This window comes from Manis pentadactyla, chromosome 2, assembly GCF_030020395.1.
Source record: "Manis pentadactyla isolate mManPen7 chromosome 2, mManPen7.hap1, whole genome shotgun sequence".
NCBI lineage: Eukaryota > Metazoa > Chordata > Mammalia > Pholidota > Manidae > Manis > Manis pentadactyla.
Window position 1 is genome coordinate 12,444,248 of NC_080020.1, and position 18,952 is coordinate 12,463,199.

At 44.1% G+C, this 18,952-nt stretch overlaps 1 protein-coding gene across 1 annotated transcript in view; it reads right to left on the reverse strand.

Moving 5' to 3' along the window:
• Positions 1–16,808, reverse strand: part of ATP8A2 (ATPase phospholipid transporting 8A2) — a 544,332-nt gene extending 527,524 nt beyond the window's left edge. The window contains exon 1 of the mRNA XM_036917383.2: positions 16,602–16,808. Within this exon, the coding sequence (XP_036773278.1) occupies positions 16,602–16,677 (76 nt within the window). The 5' untranslated portion in view covers positions 16,678–16,808. The remainder of the gene's footprint in view (positions 1–16,601) is intronic.
• Between the last annotated feature and the right edge of the window lie 2,144 nt (positions 16,809–18,952).

Consider the following 18,952-nt stretch of genomic DNA (forward strand, 5'->3'; position numbering starts at 1 on the left):
TATATAAAGAGCTCACACGCCTCAACAAACAAAAAACAAATAACCCAATTAAAAAATGGGCAAAGGAACTGAACAGACGGTTCTCCAAAAAAGAAATACAGATGGCCAACAGACACATGAAAAGATGCTCCACATCGCTAATTATCAGAGAAATGCAAATTAAAACTACAATGAGGTATCACCTCACACCAGTAAGGATGGCTGCCATCCAAAAGACAAACAACAACAAATGTTGGCGAGGCTGTGGAGAAAGGGGAACCCTCCTACACTGCTGGTGGGAATGTAAACTTGTTCAACCATTGTGGAAAGCAGTATGGAGGTACATCAAAATGCTCAAAACAGACTTACCATTTGACCCAGGAATTGCACTCCTAGGAATTTACCCTAAGAATGCAGCAATCAAGTATGAGAAAGATCAGTGCACCCCTATGTTTATCGCAGCACTATTTACAATAGCCAAGAATTGGAAGCAACCTAAATGTCCATCGATAGATGAATGGATAAAGAAGATGTGGTACATATACACAATGGAATACTACTCAGCCATAAGAAAAGGGCAAATCCAACCATTTGCAGCAACATGGATGGAGCTGGAGGGTATTTTGCTCAGTGAAACAAGCCAAGCAGAGAAAGAGAAATACCAAATGATTTCACTCATCTGTGGAATATAAGAACAAAGGAAAAACTGAAGGAACAAAACAGCAGCAGAATCACAGAACTCAAGAATGGACTAACAGGTACCAAAGGGAAAGGGACTGGGGAGGATGGGTGGGTAGGGAGGGATAAGGGGGGGAGAAGTAGGGGGGTATTAAGATTAGCATCCATAGCGGGGTGGGAGAAAGGGGAGGGCTGTACAACACAGAGAAGACAAGTAGTGATTCTACAACAGGTTGCTACGCTGATGGACAGTGACTGTAAAGGAGTATATAGGGGGGACCTGGTATAGGGGAGAGCCTAGTAAACAAAGTATTCGTAAGTATTCGTCATGTAAGTGTAGATTAATGATTAAAAAAAAAAAAAATGCAGTTCCTATGTGGTGACCTCTAATGAGTTCTACACAATAATATAAAGGACATATAAAAGTGTAGGCAAAGGGTCTGTTTGTGTTTATACAGAGGATCAAAGCCTAATTTGGCTACCCCGAAAATGAACTAAGAAACGATATGAAAGAGAACTTCCAACATCAGCACTCTCGGGAAGACTCATGCCAGAAGATGATCATCAAAAAACCCCAACAAAGATCCACGCACTGCTACAGCTGTAGATGCACTCATCCCACCAACTCCTGGACTTGCCATGGGAATGAAGGAGATATCTAAGCTGGCCTGTGCATACAGTAAAACAACAAATTTGACTGGATCTATACTGTTGGAACTCAACCAAGAATTAGGAGAAGTGCAAATTGTAGCGCTCCAAAATCTTACAACTACAGACTATTTACTGTTAAAAGAACATATGGGATGTGAACAGTGCCCAGGAATGGGTTGTTTTAATTTGTCTGATTTTTCTCAAACTATTCAAATTCAGTTAGATAATAACCATCATATCATTGATAAGTTTTCACAAATGCCTAGGGTGCCTAACTGGTTTTCTTGGTTTCACTGGAGATGGCTGGTAATTACAGGTATGCTTTGGTTATGTAACTATACTCCTATTATGTTAATGTGTGTGCGCAATTTAAGTAGTAGCTTAAAATATATACATGCTGAAGTTACTCTACAAGAAGATATGTCAAAGAAATAATCAATCTTCCCATGTTTTCTCCCGCCTGCTACTTCTATAGCTTTTCTTCTTCCTTCCTAATTACAACGAATTCTTAAATAGAATTCGTGCCTCATATCAAATTTACCGAGTATCATAACTCCTCCAAGTGGTAAAGATACCTCAAGACAAATGCTGGGCATAGAAGCCACAGGGCATAAATATGCAAAGAAATAAAAAGCTAACCATTTCAAACAATAAGGCTTCTCTCTCACTTACCAACTTAACATTTCCCTGTGTGGCCCCGGAAGATGACTGGTTAGCCAGAGACGGGTAAGATTCCTCAAGGGAGGAACAACCTAAGACAGGCACAGTCGCTGGGGGGTCATCAGGTGAGAAATTGGGGATCAACAGAGGTGAGGCTTAGAACCTCACCCCCCCTGTACTGAGAGAAATCTTCTGCATATGTGGATGTTTTATTGCCCTTGTCTAGCTTGGATTAACACATAGTCTACAGGCACACACCTGATCATCTACATTTGCTCTCTTACAACACTAAACTGTTTTCTACCTTTATGTTGTATCTACCTACCACTTCAGCATCTTATTAAAAATAATAAAGAGAGAAATGTGGTATCCACATATAAATCAAGTATAAAAATCAAATGTGTATTCATATTTGAACTGACTGTTTATAGTTCATAATGCATGAGCAAAACCAAAAGTTTCTGTGATGACTGCCCTTGTACTGTTCACCATGTAACTTATTCACTATGTAAGAATTTGTTCTCCATGTAAGAACTTGTTCGTTATGCTTCAGAAGATTGGAGACTGACGAAAAATAGGCTTGGGGTGGATTAATGATTGTGCATTGAGCATTGACTCCCCTATACAGAATTTTATTGTTGTTAACAACCATTTGATCAATAAAAATGAGAGATGCCCTAACAACAACAACCAAGAAAAAGTACACACTTCCAATTGTAAAATAAATAAGCAACCGGGATGTAATGTATAGCATAAGGAATATAGTCAAAATATTGTAACAACTTGGTATGGTGATAGCTGGTACTTAGAATTATCATGTATATAAATGTTGAATCACTGTGTTGTACACCTGAAACTAATGTAATGTAATACTGTGTGTCAACTACCCTTCAATAAAAAATAATTATCTAAAAAAAAAAAAAAAAAAAAAAAAAAAAAAAAAAAGAACATATGGGATGTGAACAGTTCCCAGGAATGTGTTGTTTTAATTTGTCTGATTTTTCTCAAACTATTCAAATTCAGTTAGACAATATCCATCATATCATTGATAAGTTTTCACAAATGCCTAGGGTGCCTAACTGGTTTTCTTGGTTTCACTGGAGATGGCTGGTAATTGTAGGTCTGCTTTGGTTATGTAGCTGTATTCCTATTATGTTAATGTGTGTGTGCAATTTAATTAGTAGTTTAAAACCTATACATGCTTATGTTACTCTACAAGAAGATATGTCAAAGAAATAATCCATCTTCCCATGTTTTCTTCCGTCTGCTACTTCTATAGCTTTTCTTCTTCCTTCCTAATTACAACCCTTAAATAGAATTCGTGCCTCATATCAAATTTACCGAGTATCATAATTCTTCCAAGTGGTAAAGATACCTCAAGACAAATGCTGGGCATAGAAGCTACAGGGCATAAATATGCAAAGAAGTAAAAAGCTAACCTTTTCAAACAATAAGGCTTCCCTCTCACTTACCAACTTCACATTTCCCTGTATGGCCCCGGAAGATGACTGGTTAGCCAGAGACGGGTAAGATTCCTCAAGGGAGGAACAACCTAAGACAGGCACAGTCGCAGGGGGGCCATCAGGTGAGAAATTGGGGATCAACAGAGGTGAGGCTTAGAACCCCACCCCCCCTGTTCTGAGAGAAATCTTCTGCATACGTGGATGTTTTATTGCCCTGGTCTAGCTTGGATTAACACATAGTCTACAGGCACACACCTGATCATCTACATTTGCCCTCTTACAGCACTAAACTATGTTTCCTACCTTTATTTTGCATCTACGTACCACTTCAGCATTTTATTTAAAATAATAATAATAATAACAATAATAATAAGGGAGAAATGTGGGATTCACATATAAATCAAGTATAAAAATCAAATGAATATTCATATTTGACCTGATTGTTTATAGTTCATAATGCGTGATCAAAACCGAAAGTTTTTGTGCTGACTGCCCTTGCACTGTTCACCATGTAAGAACTTATTCACTGTGTAAGAATTTGTTCACCATGTAAGAACTTGTTCGTTATGCTTCAGAAGATTGGAGACTGTTGAGAACTAGGCTTGGGGTTGATTAATGATTGTGCATTGAGTCCCCTATACAGAATTTTATTGTTGTTAACAACCATTTGATCAATAAATATGAGAGATGCCCTCTCAAAAAAAAAAGAAAAAAAAATTTAAAATTGTGCTCCACAAAAGACATGTAGAGAATGAAAAGACAAGCCATGGACTGGGAGACAGTAGTTGCAAAACAGGTATCTGATAAAAGACTTGTATCTAAAATATACAGAGCTCTTAAAATTCAACAATGAGAAAACAACTTTATTTACAAATGGACAGAAGGTCTGAAAAGATACTTCACCAAAGAAGACATACACATGGCAAATAAGGATATGAAAAAAATTTTTTACATCATATGTCACTAAGGGGATGGTGAATTAAAACAACAGTGAGATATCACTACATACCTACTAGACTGGCCCAAATCCAGAACACTGACAAATGCTGGTGAAGATGTGGAGCAACAGGAACTCTTCTTCATTGCCAGTAAGAATGCAAAATGGCACAGCCACTTTGGAAGACAGTTTGGCAGTTTCTTACAAAATTAAGTATACTCTTACTAGATGACTCAGCACTCACCACTTTTGGTATTGACCCAAAGGAGCTGAAAACTTAGGTCCACACAAAAACCTGCACGCAGAAGTTTATGACAGCTTTATTCATGATTCCCAAAACTTGGAAGCAACCTAGATATCATTCAGTAGGTTAATGGGTAAATAAACTGGTACGTCCAGACAATAGAACATTATTCAGGGATTAAAAAAAAAAAAGAAATGAGGTGTCAAGCCACAAAAAGACATAGAGGAACCTTAAATGCATATCACTAAGTGAAAGAAACCAATCTGAGAAGCCTACATTCTGTCTGATTCCAACCAGAGGACATTCTGGATAAGGCAAAACTATGGAAACAGTGAGAAGTCAGTGGTTGCTGGGGGTTGGGTGTGGGGGTGGGGAGGGACGAACAGGCAGAGCACAGGAGATTTTTAGGGCAGTGAAAATACTCTGGATGATATGTAATAATGGACACATGTCATTATACATTTGTCACGGTTCAACACTATAATGCTGACCTCATGGTGTGACATCATAGCACTGAATTCTGAGTTAACATAGACATCATCATATCCAAGGTATTGTCTCCATGGCCTCGGCCTTAAACCGCTGTCCCTCGGTATGTCTTGTCCACATGTCATCCTGCATAAAGCTGCTGGATGGTGGACTTAGAACTACAGACTAGCTCTCCTCCCCTGGGCACCTTCAGTCATACTCTACAGCCAGGCTCATAAAGCCAAGATCTCTACTGAAATACACCTTAGACTACAGACAACAGAGTTCTTCACTATACAGACTTACAGAGTTAGAGTCAAATCATTTCCTTAGAGCAAAATAACCACACACCACTGATACAAGACATCAGACCACCTACAATATCACAAGTATCATCTTGTTTACCGACACTGTATTTATCATCACATTACTTTCATCAGTGCAGTTTAAGAGAAATTCCTAAAAACTCAAAGTCACGAACAATCTAACAAGTGTAGCTTCGTCTCCTGGTACTAAAACCTACTTTGTCTTCCCATCAAGGCTCCCTGCCATTAACAGCCTGGTGCTTGAACATCACCTACTTGGATTTTTCTCTTTTGTACTTACTTTCTCCATTTTTCTGGGACTCGCATTTGAGAAAGTAATATATTATGGAGAATATATACATTAAGAGGGAAGCATTTTTAAATGTGTTGCTTTAAAAAAAACCATCTCGACCCCAGTAACTGACAGGCCTTTGGGAGCAGGCTGCTCCTTGAGGTGCCCACGGCTTGTAGGGAGGTTGTCGTGGGGCTGATGGGACTTGTAGCACATGGTCAAAAGGTCATTTAATCAGAAACTGCAAGTCCATAGTATTGGAGGATGCCGTCTGCAAATACTGACTGCTGATATGACAAAGACTCGAGCAAATAGTGCCGTATGGTTTCACTTAGGTGTGGAATCTGAAAAACGAAACAAATGAACAAACAAACAAAACAGAAATAGACCCATAAACATAGGGAATGCCTGGGTGGCTACCATGGGGGAAGGTGGGGAGGATGGGTGAAATAAGTGAAGTGGAAAAGAGGCACGAACTTCAAATTAAAAAATAATTTAGTCACAGTGATGGAAGTACAGTATAGGAAATACAGTCAATGATAGAGTAATTTCTTTGTATGGTGACAGACAGTAACTGCACTTATCATGGGGAGCAGTTAGTAATGTATATAATTGATGGATTACTAAGTCTGAAACCAATATAATACTGTATAGAAACTCTATTTCAATTTTTAAAAAAAGTAAAAATTTTAAAAGACAAGTATATTTTTTTAGAGATTAGGTTCAAAGAAGTATAGCAGAATTCCACAATACAGCAGTTCCCCCCTTACCCACTAGCAATAAGTTCAAAGACCCCCAGTGGATGCCCAAAACTGTAGACAGTACTGAAATCCTATGTATACTATGTATTTTCCTATACATACATACCTAGGATAAAGTTTACTTTAAAAATTAGGCACAGTAAGAGATTAACAACAATAACGATAAAATAGAACAACTATAACAATATACTGCAGCAGAAGTTATATGAACGTGGTCTTTCTCTGTGAACATATCTTACTGTAGTGCACTCACCCCTCTGCTTGTGATGGTAAGGTAACCACTCAGGTAGCCCCCTTGTAGAGAAGCCCCTCAGACTTCTCATTAACAAAGAGAAGCCTAAGTCCCTCAACCATGACCCATAGTGAGGGAATTAGACTCGGTAGTTAGAGAGGAAAGAAAGGGAGAGTTTGCACACTAAGGTAAAGCAAACTAAACAGACAGAGGACTCTTAGTTCCCCTCAAGGCCACAGATAAACTCTTGACTCACGTATCCTTGAAATGTTTTAGAGGAACTCAGACCCCTACCAGATGAGCCATCCACTGACCACAAGCTTGTGGACCCCAGACTGAGTGGAGACAGAAGACTGAAGACTAAGACTCTTGAAATAATACCCCATCACCTCACCACTGACCAACCAGAAATGGGCCGATCACACACCCTGAACCCCTTTCCCAGAATTTTCCCTTTAAAACCCTTGCTTGTAAAAAATAAATAAATAAAATAAAACCCTTGCTTGTAAGCAAACGGGGAGTTAAGGACATTGGGCACTAGATACCCCTTCTCGCTGCCTGGTGCCCTGCAGTAAACGTCCACTTCCTTCACTACATCCTGATGTCAACGTTTGGCTTTCCTGTGCATGGGATGAATAGACCCAGGTAATAATGCAAGATGATGACATAGCATCAGGCTGCTGTTGACCTTGTGATGATAGAGCAGAAGGAAGATCGTCTGCTTCTGGGTGGTGGACTGACCACAAGCTTCTGAAACTGCTCAAAGTGAAACCACAGGTAAGGGGGCTACTGTACCATGACCCGGTTCACTTACAAAGTTAAGGCAGGTATCTTAGACTATGCCCAGGGGAGATTTTCACTCAGTGTACAAGAAGACAAAACAACCCTGAAAAGAATACTAGAGGAGTCCAAAGACGCGGGCTCTAGCCTCTTGTTACTGCCCTGGCACATGGGGCAAGTCCCAGCATGGGACCTTCCAGAGCCTTCATTACCTCACCTAGAAATGACGGTGTTGGGCTGCCAGATCATTTTGTGAATGTCTGCAAAGTCCATGAAGGGTGGATAAAAAATGTTTGGACAAGATGATCTATAACAGTATTGTCCAACAAAAGCATGATACAAGCTACAGGGACAACCTTAAATTTTCTAGTAGCCACTCTAAAAAAAAGTAAACAGTATAATTTTAATGATATATTTTATTTAACCTGACCTGTCCAAAATATCATTTCACTATACAATAAACATAAAATATTACTAATGACATATTCTACATTACTTTTTCATAAGTCTTCAAAATCCAGTGTGCTCTTTACCACTTAGCACTCAATTCTGACCATCCTTCTCAAGGGCACAGTAGCCTCATGCAGCTGGTGGCCACCACAGTGGATGGCATGAATCTAGAAAGTCACCTTCAACTTTGATCATGTCTGGCTCTATAAAGTATTACCACCTCTTTCTATGCAGAGTATCCTGGGCTCTCTGAAGGACAAATGTTGAACAGGTGGAATAGTAACTTCTCTACTTGCCCATGATCAGGAAAGCTCCTCATCTTTCACGTGCCTGGCTTCCATCTACAGTTTGCTGACTCCAGCCCAGCTGTGGTTCTCAGCCATTCTCTCTTCTCACCTCTGAGGTTGCCGTGGTCCAGGCCCTTGTTACTTCTCACCTGGAATACCGCCAACAGTCCCTAACTGTGCACGGCATTTGCAAGCTCCTCTGTATCTACATCCAGCCCAATTTATTTTGACCTGAGACCCCTCTCAATCACCTGCTCACACTGGTGTCTCCCCTTCCAGAAAATCTACCTGAACCCTAACATCCGAAAATCAGACAATGGAAGAGTTAAATAGAGTTGAATAAATGTGTTTCCAAGCGTCAGGAAGGGTCCACGTGACATCTGTTCCTATTATTCTCACCTGCACAAATGGACAGCACAGGTAATTTGGGGAAGAGACGAGGGGGGGTCAGGAACACAAAAGAAACGCAACACATGATCTTACACTCTTAGCAATTCAGACAGGTTAGGCTGAGCAGCTGCGTGAGTCCCCACAGAGTCCAGAGGGCAGGTCACTTAGATAAACAGTAACTACCTCTTTGGGGATTCAAAGATAAAAATCCTGTAATTTTAAAACTACAATTATGTTTCTGCAGTGCATTAGAATAAAGAAAATGGAAAAGAGTCTTCAACAAGGATGATCATTATGTGGCTAAAAATAGTTGGGAATATCATCAGGCAGAATGCTTTTTCTCGCTTTGAATATGAATGAACTTCTCCAGGATATGAAGGGATCATTTAAGCGTATGAAAAAAGCAACCATCTTTGAACTGACTCTATGGAATTTCCAAACACAGGAACAGAGAAGTTACTTATTCCCTGTGCAGTTTGCTCATCCTAGTTTCCCGTGTGATCTGTCCAGTAATGTGCTTAAAATATTTACAGTGATCCTGGGATCCTCAGCACTGCTTCCAGTTAACACAGTAACTCTAGGGATAGAAAAGGGAAAAACAGCACCCAAACACTTCACCAAAATGTGTGAAGTGTGACATTTGCTTATGATTTGGCATGAGATTACAAGAGATTAGAAAACTGAGTTACAAATGTAAAACCCTTAACTCAGTCAATCAGAACTAGATCACTTTTTAGGGTGAAATTTGATGATATATCAGATTCTGATTTTTTACAGAGAGGCAGTAAGCAAGGTGAGGGATGAACTGAAGTTAGACCAAGAGATCTCTGCACGTAAACACGCACGCATGCACACACACCTAGGGTCATATGTTGACACAGTGAGCCCTCCACAGACATTGCTGATGAATGGACAGTGCTATTCGTGCGCTCTTATGAACACATCTCTACAGCAGACCCAGGTATCCATGTGTGCTGTGTCTCCGCGTGCCATCAGGGTATTCTGCACACGCAGCTAGCCATCCCCACGTCGCTCCGCTCCATCCAGGCAAGGCTCTCCTAGGTTTGTTTCTGTGTCTGCCCTTGATGCCGATGGGGAGAAACTCCTGGGGCAAGGACGTGAGATCACTTTTATTTTTGGCCTTTCCTAATGGTTGTTAACATTTGCTCTGAGCACTTTTACCAGCCTAAGTGGATGTAAATAACATCTTGTATCCAGTGTGGTATTGACCAGAGGTTATATTTAGTAAATGTAAAAATCTAAGGAGGAAACTGTAAAGACCCATCTTTAAAGGCACTCTGTATACATCCTCCCTTAAATGTTTGACAACTTATTAGAGAATAATTTTAATTTAATCCATGTGTCTAGCTGGCACCTCTGTCAGATACGGGTTTTAGATAAAACATACATTGTAAAATTAAAATCAATCAACAACTGAAAGCCATTAACTGAGACACTTACTGGCCACGGGTAAGATGATAACCTTCAGAGACCTTACAGGATGAACACTTTCTATAGTCAGAGTGCTTGATGGATAATCACACAAAAAGAATATGTAAATTCTCCAAGAATGATGCAGTCACCTCCTAGTTAGGCCTCCAGCGTTAGATTTAGAGGGGAAAATTACAGCTGCAGTCTTTGCCAATTCTGCTATTATGCAGCCAAAGCATGCAGATGGAGGAGTTTACCTTGGATAATAACAGGCAGCAGGAGAAACATGTGACATATTGTCAATATAAGCTGGGTTACATTCACAAAGTTCTCTTAATGTTTCAGATAATTAATGCATGTACTTTTATACCTCCTGAGGCACAAACTTTATTTTCATCCTCATTGGAAATAGAAGTGAAAGTTTTTGTATTGGAATATAGTTGATATACGATATTATATGGTTTCAGACGTAGCACATAAGGGATTCAATAATCGTACATTACTAAATGCTCACCACAGTAAGTGCGGTTACCCCCTGCTACCATACCAAGATATTATAATATTATTGGTTATATTCTCTATGCTCTACTTCCATGCCTATGACTATTTCACAATTCGCAGCCTGTACCTCTTTATCCCTTCATCTATTTCACCCATCTCCCCACGCCCCTCCCCTATGGTAACCAACAGTCTATTGTCAGTATTTATGGGCCTATTTCTTTTTTGTTGGTTTTGTTTTTTAGATACCACACAAAAGTAAAATCATACAGTAGTTGTCTTTCTCTGTCTGACTTATTTCACTTAGTATGATACACTCTAGGTTTTTAATGTCATGCAGGTAGCAAATGATTGTCAAAATCTGAATCCTCTTCTAACCCTAAAGCCTGGTGGTTTAATCCCTATATATACCATCTCAAAGAAACTTTCAAACACCATCTGGACCATTAGACGAATTCCAAAAATGATCCATGACAGAGCTCAGTCAAATCTTCATTTATTGAGTACCCACAGGACAAATAGTACAGCAAATGGAAGCAAGAGAAATGAGGCCCAGTTCTTTACTTATTTCCATTTGAGGAGCAGAAAACAATACAAAATGAACGAACTTGTTCTGTTCCACTTAGGTCTGATACCGAACAAGGCAGGCAGACTACGGTAGAAAGCACATAAAACTCGGCAATGAGCTGGTCCTGCCAGAAATGAACCAGCAAATAAGAAACGTCTCTGAGTTGTTTTTCACATCTGTGAAATGAGAGGAAAAAACCGTCTCTGAGTTACTGTCCAGCCCTTTATGATAAGAAAAATAACTTTTGTTTTTTGAGTTGCTGCCTAGGCATTTTACAGTATGATAACCAGAGGCTGGACATTAAAATAAGGACTTAAGTTCAGCATGCTCACTCTAAGTCCCCACTTTGCTGTTCCCCCACTTTGCTGTTCCTGGGCACCTTTTAAAATAGCCACTAGAGTTAAGCCCGCAAGAAGTTAGTTGCCTCCACCCAAACATCTTGTATGTAGCAGGCACTTGCTTCCCTGCTCCGTCTCTGGCTCTTTCAGACCTGGGATGAAGGACTGCCCTTCACCGGGCTCACTGCCCACCCCCTACCCTGCTTCTGGGATCTGGGACCCATCTTGTGACTTGACTTCCTTTGTGTGAGTGTATTGAAACTGTGCTTTCAATCAAAACAACCCCCCACCCCCGGTTTCCACTTCCCCGGATGCTGAGGGGCTGTGCCCCCTCATTCAGCAGGTCCTAGTCTGCACCTTCCTAATTCAACACGCTAGCTCCAGCTTCCCCACACACCCCTACCTTCTAACATTAGAACTCTTGGTCCTTTCAGCTGCCCTAATTCTTCTCATTGAAGAATTGATACATGGCGCAGGTTGCTGTGGGAAAATAAGGTCCACATAGGAATGCTTTATAATTGAAAGAAGACAAAAACCACCTTTGGTGCCCAGGGCAGGGCAGGACACAGGCATGCGCTGAGTGTGGGACGTGGAGGAGGAGGGCCCTCTGGAGGGTTTCTGGAAGGTGTGTGGTCCTCCAGTTTCTGTTTTCAGTCTGTGCTGCCTGCCTGCCTGCCTGCTCTGCATTGCTAATCTTTTGTCATCCGGCCAAATCCATAAATTCAGTAAGATAGGGAGGAAGCTTCTGCCCCACCTGAGGCCCACACGTAGCCCACAGAAAACACCCCCTTCCTTTCCCTCCTCACTAGTCACCCCCTACCCACATACACACTCACCCGCTTCCTTTCTCTGCTGACCTGTGTGCACATCCGCGAGTGTCACCGTGGTGGGGTAAGACAAGAACGCTCCCCTCCTGGGCTGCTACCGAGCCTAGACCATAAGCTCCACGGCAGCACCTGTGCTCTGCACACCGCGCTGGCCCTAGCACCCGGAGCGGTGCCAGACACGCAGCAGGCACTCAGTAGATATATAGATACACATATTTGCTAAAATCAACTACTCTGTTTCTACTCTGTCTCCTTACTAAAGGCTCCACCCTGAGCAGACCATAAGCTCCATATAGGCAGGAGCACCTATTCCCGTTGTATTCCCATCACCTGGTAAAAGGTGTGAGACACACTAGCACAAAATACATCGTTGAAGAAAGGTGGAACTGATCAAAGTCCAGCTGAATCTCCAGATGAAGACAGGAGTCAAAGATGTCTTACAAGCAAGAAGAATCCCAGAATTAATTTACTAGATAGTATGTAGTTCAGCCCATAATCTTGAAGCAGAGTGTAATCTTATCCTCTCATGACTAGTTTGTAAAAACAAAATAGAAGGATGATTTTAAGTGAGTACACCATTGTCTGAATTCACCCTTGTCCCAGACCCTACCAAGAACTTCCAAACAGGAGGTAATGTGCCAGGCACAGAGCACCTTAAACAGAGGCTCTGCTGTGTTACAGAAGTAGGTGGTGGTAAATTTTAATTGCCCCAAAGGAACATCCTAGCAATGAAATTGCTATTGTAGATAATGAAAACGTCTTCACACAAAAAATTAAGAGAATCCAGAAATAGCCAAAATTTGTAAGACAGTTCACTAGATCGTCAAACATGCAATGTAAAAACCACCTTCTTAGACACCAGCCACAACCAACTTAACTTGTGATTTTTGAACAACCCTGATAATTCCATTTACAGAAGATGTTGGAGTAGACCTTTCAAAATGCACAGAAACTTCACGGAGAAAAGCACAGCACTTTAACAAAGACATAAAAGGAGACATTCATAAATGAAGAGATGCAACATTTTTCAAGTATCCAGGCTCTCCAGATTCATCTATAAGTTTATTGCAAATTTAACCAAAAATTCTAACAGGATGTTTTAGTTTTGTTTCATGTTGTCTTCAGAAAAGGCTCTTTTAAAAATACATGTGGAGGCTTCTAGGAATTTACCCTAAGAATGCAGCAGCCCAGTTTGAAAAAGACAGATGCACCCCTATGTTTATCGCAGCACTATTTACAATAGCCAAGAAATGGAAGCAACCTAAGTGTCCATCAGTAGATGAATGGATAAAGAAGATGCGGTACATATACACAATGGAACATTATTCAGCCATAAGAAGAAAACAAATCCTACCATTTGCAACAACATGGATGGAGCTAGAGGGTATTATGCTCAGTGAAATAAGCCAAGCGGAGAAAGACAAATACCAAATGATTTCACTCACACGTGGAGTATAAGAGCAAAGAAAAACTGAAGGAACAAAACAGCATCAGAATCACAGAACCCAAGAATGGACTAACAGTTACCAAAGGGAAAGGGACTGGGGAGAATGGGAGGGTAGGGAGGGATAAGGGCGGGGAAGAAGAAAGCCGGTATTACTATTAGCATGTATAATGTGGCAGGGGGAGTGGGGAGGGCTGTGCAACACAGAGAAGACAAGTAGTGATTCTACAACATCTTACTATGCTGATGGACAGTGACTGTAATGGGGTTTGTGCAGGGGACTTGGTGAAGGGGGGACTCTAGTAAACATAATGTTCTTCATGTAATTGTAGATTAATGATAACAAAATAAAAATAAAAAATAAAAAAATACATGTGGAGGAGTCAAGGACCCAAAAGGGGTGAGTGAGTTTTGCAGGATGGGTGAGGAAGGTGCTCAAAGCTTTGAGTGCTGGTTCTCCTGACTGCCCCTCGCCCGGCTGCACAGCTCAGTCGACTGGAAACAAGGAGTTGTCAGAGCTCAGGACACTCCGGGGCCAACCTGCCAGCATCCACCCAGCCTTTGGCTGGCGGCTCTCCCGGCCCCATCACTTTCATCTGCTCCAGGGCAGCATCCAAAGTGACCCCTCAGGCCCTAGTTCTCATGACTCACCCCCACTGGAGTCACACGGCCCAGCCTGGCCAGGTCCTCTCTCTTCCAAATGTGGGATGTACACACTCTAACTAGACCCCACCTCTGGAAACCTCCCTGCCTGTCTCCCAGAACTTGCAGCCTATCATCAGCCAGCCCCCTACATACTCCCCGACCCCCTCACCCCGGGGACTTCCTGCTTTCATGGCTCTGCCTGGATGACTCCTCAAGGATGGTCTCAGATCACTGTCCCTCCATTCTTCCTAAAAACCCCTTACTCTGACATTCATGCCATCCACTGTACGACTGTAATATCGGTCTTAAAACAAAACAATCTCTCTGAACTTATATCCTGCTCCACCTGCCACTTGATTTGCTCCCCACCCCACCTTTTCTATAAAATACACTCAGCAGAGTTTTTTTGGACATGCTGTTTCCAATATCTGTCCTCTTCATTTCTCTTGAAGCCGTTCTGTAGACATTCTTCCCCACAACTGTACAAGAACAGCTCTTTACGAGGTCACCCATGACCTCCACATGCCTAAATCAAACGGTCAGTTCTCAGGCCTCATCTCTCTCCAGCTCTCAGCAGCATCCCACACAGCTGGACACTCCTGCTTCCTGCACGTGTGCCTCACTGAATTTCTAAGCCCTCTTCTCAAAGTTTTCCCAGGCCCACGCTGGCCAGCCTCTCTGCACTGCCGCTCTAATCTCCCTGTCCTTGAAGTGCTGGAGTCCTCAGGTCCCTGTCCAAGGATCCCTCTTTTTTTGGCCGTATGTATCTTTGTATACAGTTACATAATTTGCAGGGCCCAGTGCAAAATGAAGTGCAGGCCCCTTGTTTTACTAAGACTTCCAAGACAGTAACAGCAGAGCCTTAAAGCAAGCTCAGGCCTCTCCCAAGAGTGGGGCCCTGTGCACGGCACCATCACTCACCCTTGCAGACCGGCCTGCTGAGGACTCCTGAATTTGTATCCCGGTTCTAGAGTACCCCCAAACCCCAGGCTTATAAACCAACTCCCTTTAATCATCTCCATGCTGCCCTCTAGTAGGCACTTTAAAACCACATTCCTGACCCTTCCCCAACACCCACAAAGGGGAACACCGTTCTTTCTGCAGTTTTCTCCTGCTAAGTGGTACATTCTTCCAGTTTCTCAGTCCAAAACCCTCCGAGCCCTTTTCCAGTCTCCTCTTTTAAACCTCACATCCCAGCCGTGAGCGAGTGCTGCTGGCTCTACCTTCAAACATATGGAGAACGTGCCCACTCCCTGCCCCCACCTAGCACTGCCACAGGTACCATCTGGCACCTGGATTACTGCTGTTCCCTCCCCGCCGGTCGCCCTACTTCACCCCTTGCTCTCCACAACCTCGTCTCAACCCATCAGCGCCCTGTGATCCTTTCACTCCTCAAATGAATTTGAAGGTGCCCTTACCTTCGCTCAAGTTTACAAAACATTGGTGTAAATTACCTAGTAAGCTGTTTCCCTCCCATATTACTCAGCTACAGCAATACGAAAGCCACTGATTTTTTTTATATGCCTGTTTCCTCAAAACCCCAAACCAGGAAGATTTCAAGTGACCTCAGCTCTAAATTGTACATTCTGTCATTCCCCATAGGGGAATGTTTGGATCTCCCCAAACATTCGCGGGCAGAGCTGAAATGGTGAGAAATCTACTCATTTTTGAAGCTTCCGTAGGATCTTTGATCATCTAAGGGTCCAGATAACCTGTCATGTATCATCATCACGTAACAGGCAGCTTAACAACACTGGTTTCCAAGTGAGGGGCTGGGGATGCCGCCTTTGAAGCGCCGGGGCAGCTCGGCTTTGAAGGATGAGGTGACCCGGCGCCCCGGCGGGCGTGGGGTGGCCGCGCGGGCGGTCGCCAGTTAACGGGTCTCTGCGGCGGGCGCGAGAACCACCCGTGCGCCGTTTGGCTCCCTGCAGCGCTGCCGCGAACACCGCCCGCGGCGACAGGGAGATGGTCCGGGCGCCCGCCAGCGCGCGCCCGCCGCCGCGGGGATGGCGGAGCACCGCCGCCCGAGCCGCACCCGCCAGCCGCAGCCCCGCGGAGGCGCGGCCGGGTTTGCGCGCACGCGCACAGTCGCACACGGACCCCCGCCCCGACCCCGGGCCCCGGGCCCCGGACCGTGGCGGCTCGGGGGCGCAGAGGAGCCCGCGTCCCCCGGGGAGGGCAGCGCCAGGCGGGGGGCCGGGCGGAGGCGGGGCGGAGTCACATCGCCCCCGCCCGCCCGGCCCCGCGCCGCCCCCGCCCCCGCCCCCGCTCACCAACGGACGAACGGATCCTCGACCTCCGCGGCAGCGGCATCTTAAGCGCTCGGTCCAGGCCGGAGCCGGTCGGCATGTCGCCCCGACTGGGGGCTCCGCGGCCCCGGGCGAGCGGCGGCGGCGGCGGCTGCGCGCAGGGCCGGCGGCCCCAGGGCCGTGAGGGGACGCGCTCCGCGGCCGACTGCGGGCTGCGCCGGGCGCGCGGCGTGGGAGCGGCGGCCGCCGCGGGAGGCTGCGCCGTCCGTGCCGCAGCGGCCGGCCAATGCGGCAGCGCTCGCGGACGCCACCGCCGCGGGCCGGCGGCCGGGCTGCGGGCTGCGGACGGGCGGGGCGGCCCCGGCGGCGCACTCCGGAGCGTTTCCCCGGGCGGGGGCTTTCGGGCGGCGGCGGTGGCGGGGCGTTGGGTCGGGGCTTTAGGGGGCGCCTCTGCGCGCCCCCGGGTTCCTGTTAACTGCTCTCTATTTTACCTGCCTGTCACTTGCCATGTGGTGTGAATCGCTCAGGACGCTTCGCCGCTTCTGTTCTTCCACGTCTAGTTTGGTGGGATCTCTGTAGGCCTAAACAGGAACAGAAATTTCTAAGGTGTGAGATGTAGGGCCTGGAACTGGGAGTAGTCCGGGGTCTTGAGCCCCCACAGCCTGCCTAGATTTCTTACTAGCGGCCTTTTAGGAGCCCTACGGAACACTCAGCACCCACGCACCCACACCCACCCCCGCCACACACACACACACACACACACACACACACACACACACACACGCACACACCTTCCACAGGAACAAAAATCATTGAGGTGAGGTGACTTGTCCAAGGTCACTTGATCTATCTTTGATTGATTTTACTTGTCAGTTAATGTTGAATTGTGCTTTGCCGTTCTAGGCGCAGTTCCATGAAGGGGTGAGGTGGGGGGCGGGGGAGAAAGCTGAGTCTTTTTAATACCTGATGAAATTCTGACCTCGGAGTGGAAAGAAAGAAATGATTCAAGTAGGAATCTGAGAGTCTGACCCTACATTTATTGATGGGATCATTATGCTTCAGTTAACATAAGCATCAGGGACCGACAAGAACAGAATTGAGCAAACAGAATAGGTGCCCCAGAAGGCAGAGCCATGCAGCACCCCAAGCTCCTTTTGGCTAGCCTCTGCTACAGATTTTCTTAGGAAAAAATGCAGAAGGAATAGACAACTTGATTTGAAAACTATGCTGGCAGTTTTACCTTCAAGTAAAATTCCTTACCTGTCTATCCTGGACCCTTAAAAAAATAAAAATCCTGAAAATAAATGAATCTTTCGCAGGAAGTTAGGGAAGAAATTTTCTGAACTGTTGAGCTGAGCTTCCGGATGGGAGATGTTTTCATAAGTGGGTCTGCAGAGGGTGACCTTAAAGCTAGCTAATCCTAGCAAAGAGTTTGTCAAAAACTTTGTCGCTAATGATTCAGTAGATTTTCGGTCGATGATAAACCCTTGGATCTAAGCAGATCTGGAAAGGTCCTGAGTGAAAAATGTGGCTTTTTCAACCCCAAAGTTTAAAATAAACAGAAAACTTTTTTTTCCTTAAGTGGATGATAACAGAAAGAGTAGAGGTTATATTTTTCAAGAAAGAAGCTGAAATTGTTAGAGAATGTGCCTTGACCTCCATAGATTGACCCAGTGTCCTACCCTGATTTCATGCAACCCCTTCATGAAATGAGGTTGCTGCTTCTGTTTTCATGTTTATCTTCTAATAACCAAAAATGTCCTGGCAACTCTGTAAGATGTTAAGGTAGTTCAGTTGGCACACCTTGGAGATCACAAAATAGATGCAAAATAGTCATCTATGCTCATAGATGGTTCTCTCTCTTGAGCTTGTGTCATCTCATTGATTCCCATAGTGAAGTCCCCTGATCTGACTGGCTGGCTGGTATCTGTCTTGAGAAGCTAGATTAGGATGGCATTTAACCACAGAATACAGACATAAATCCTATATTTGAGGTCTTTCAGGGGTATATATATATATATATATATGCAAGATGGACAAAAGCTAGCAAATGACCGGTATTTAATACTAATTTTAGACTCCAATTGCCAACATGGATCGCTCATTAACCCATGCTTGACCTCTTAGAGAAATCCTTTCCTCCTTGCCAGAGGCTAGAACCAAAGATGAGCTATAAAAAAGAAAAGCAAATGCAAAATACAGAGCAACAGAGAGAAATGTATTTTGTCTCTACCGTTAGGGAAGCAAGAATTTCTCAAGAAAGAGTTTGTCCCAGTTCCCTAAGAGTCACCACTCCAGGTGTTCTGAAGTCAGGTGACAGAAGCAGCCTGCAGAAGAAAGAGTCCCTAGAGACAGTCCCAAGACGCATACACACC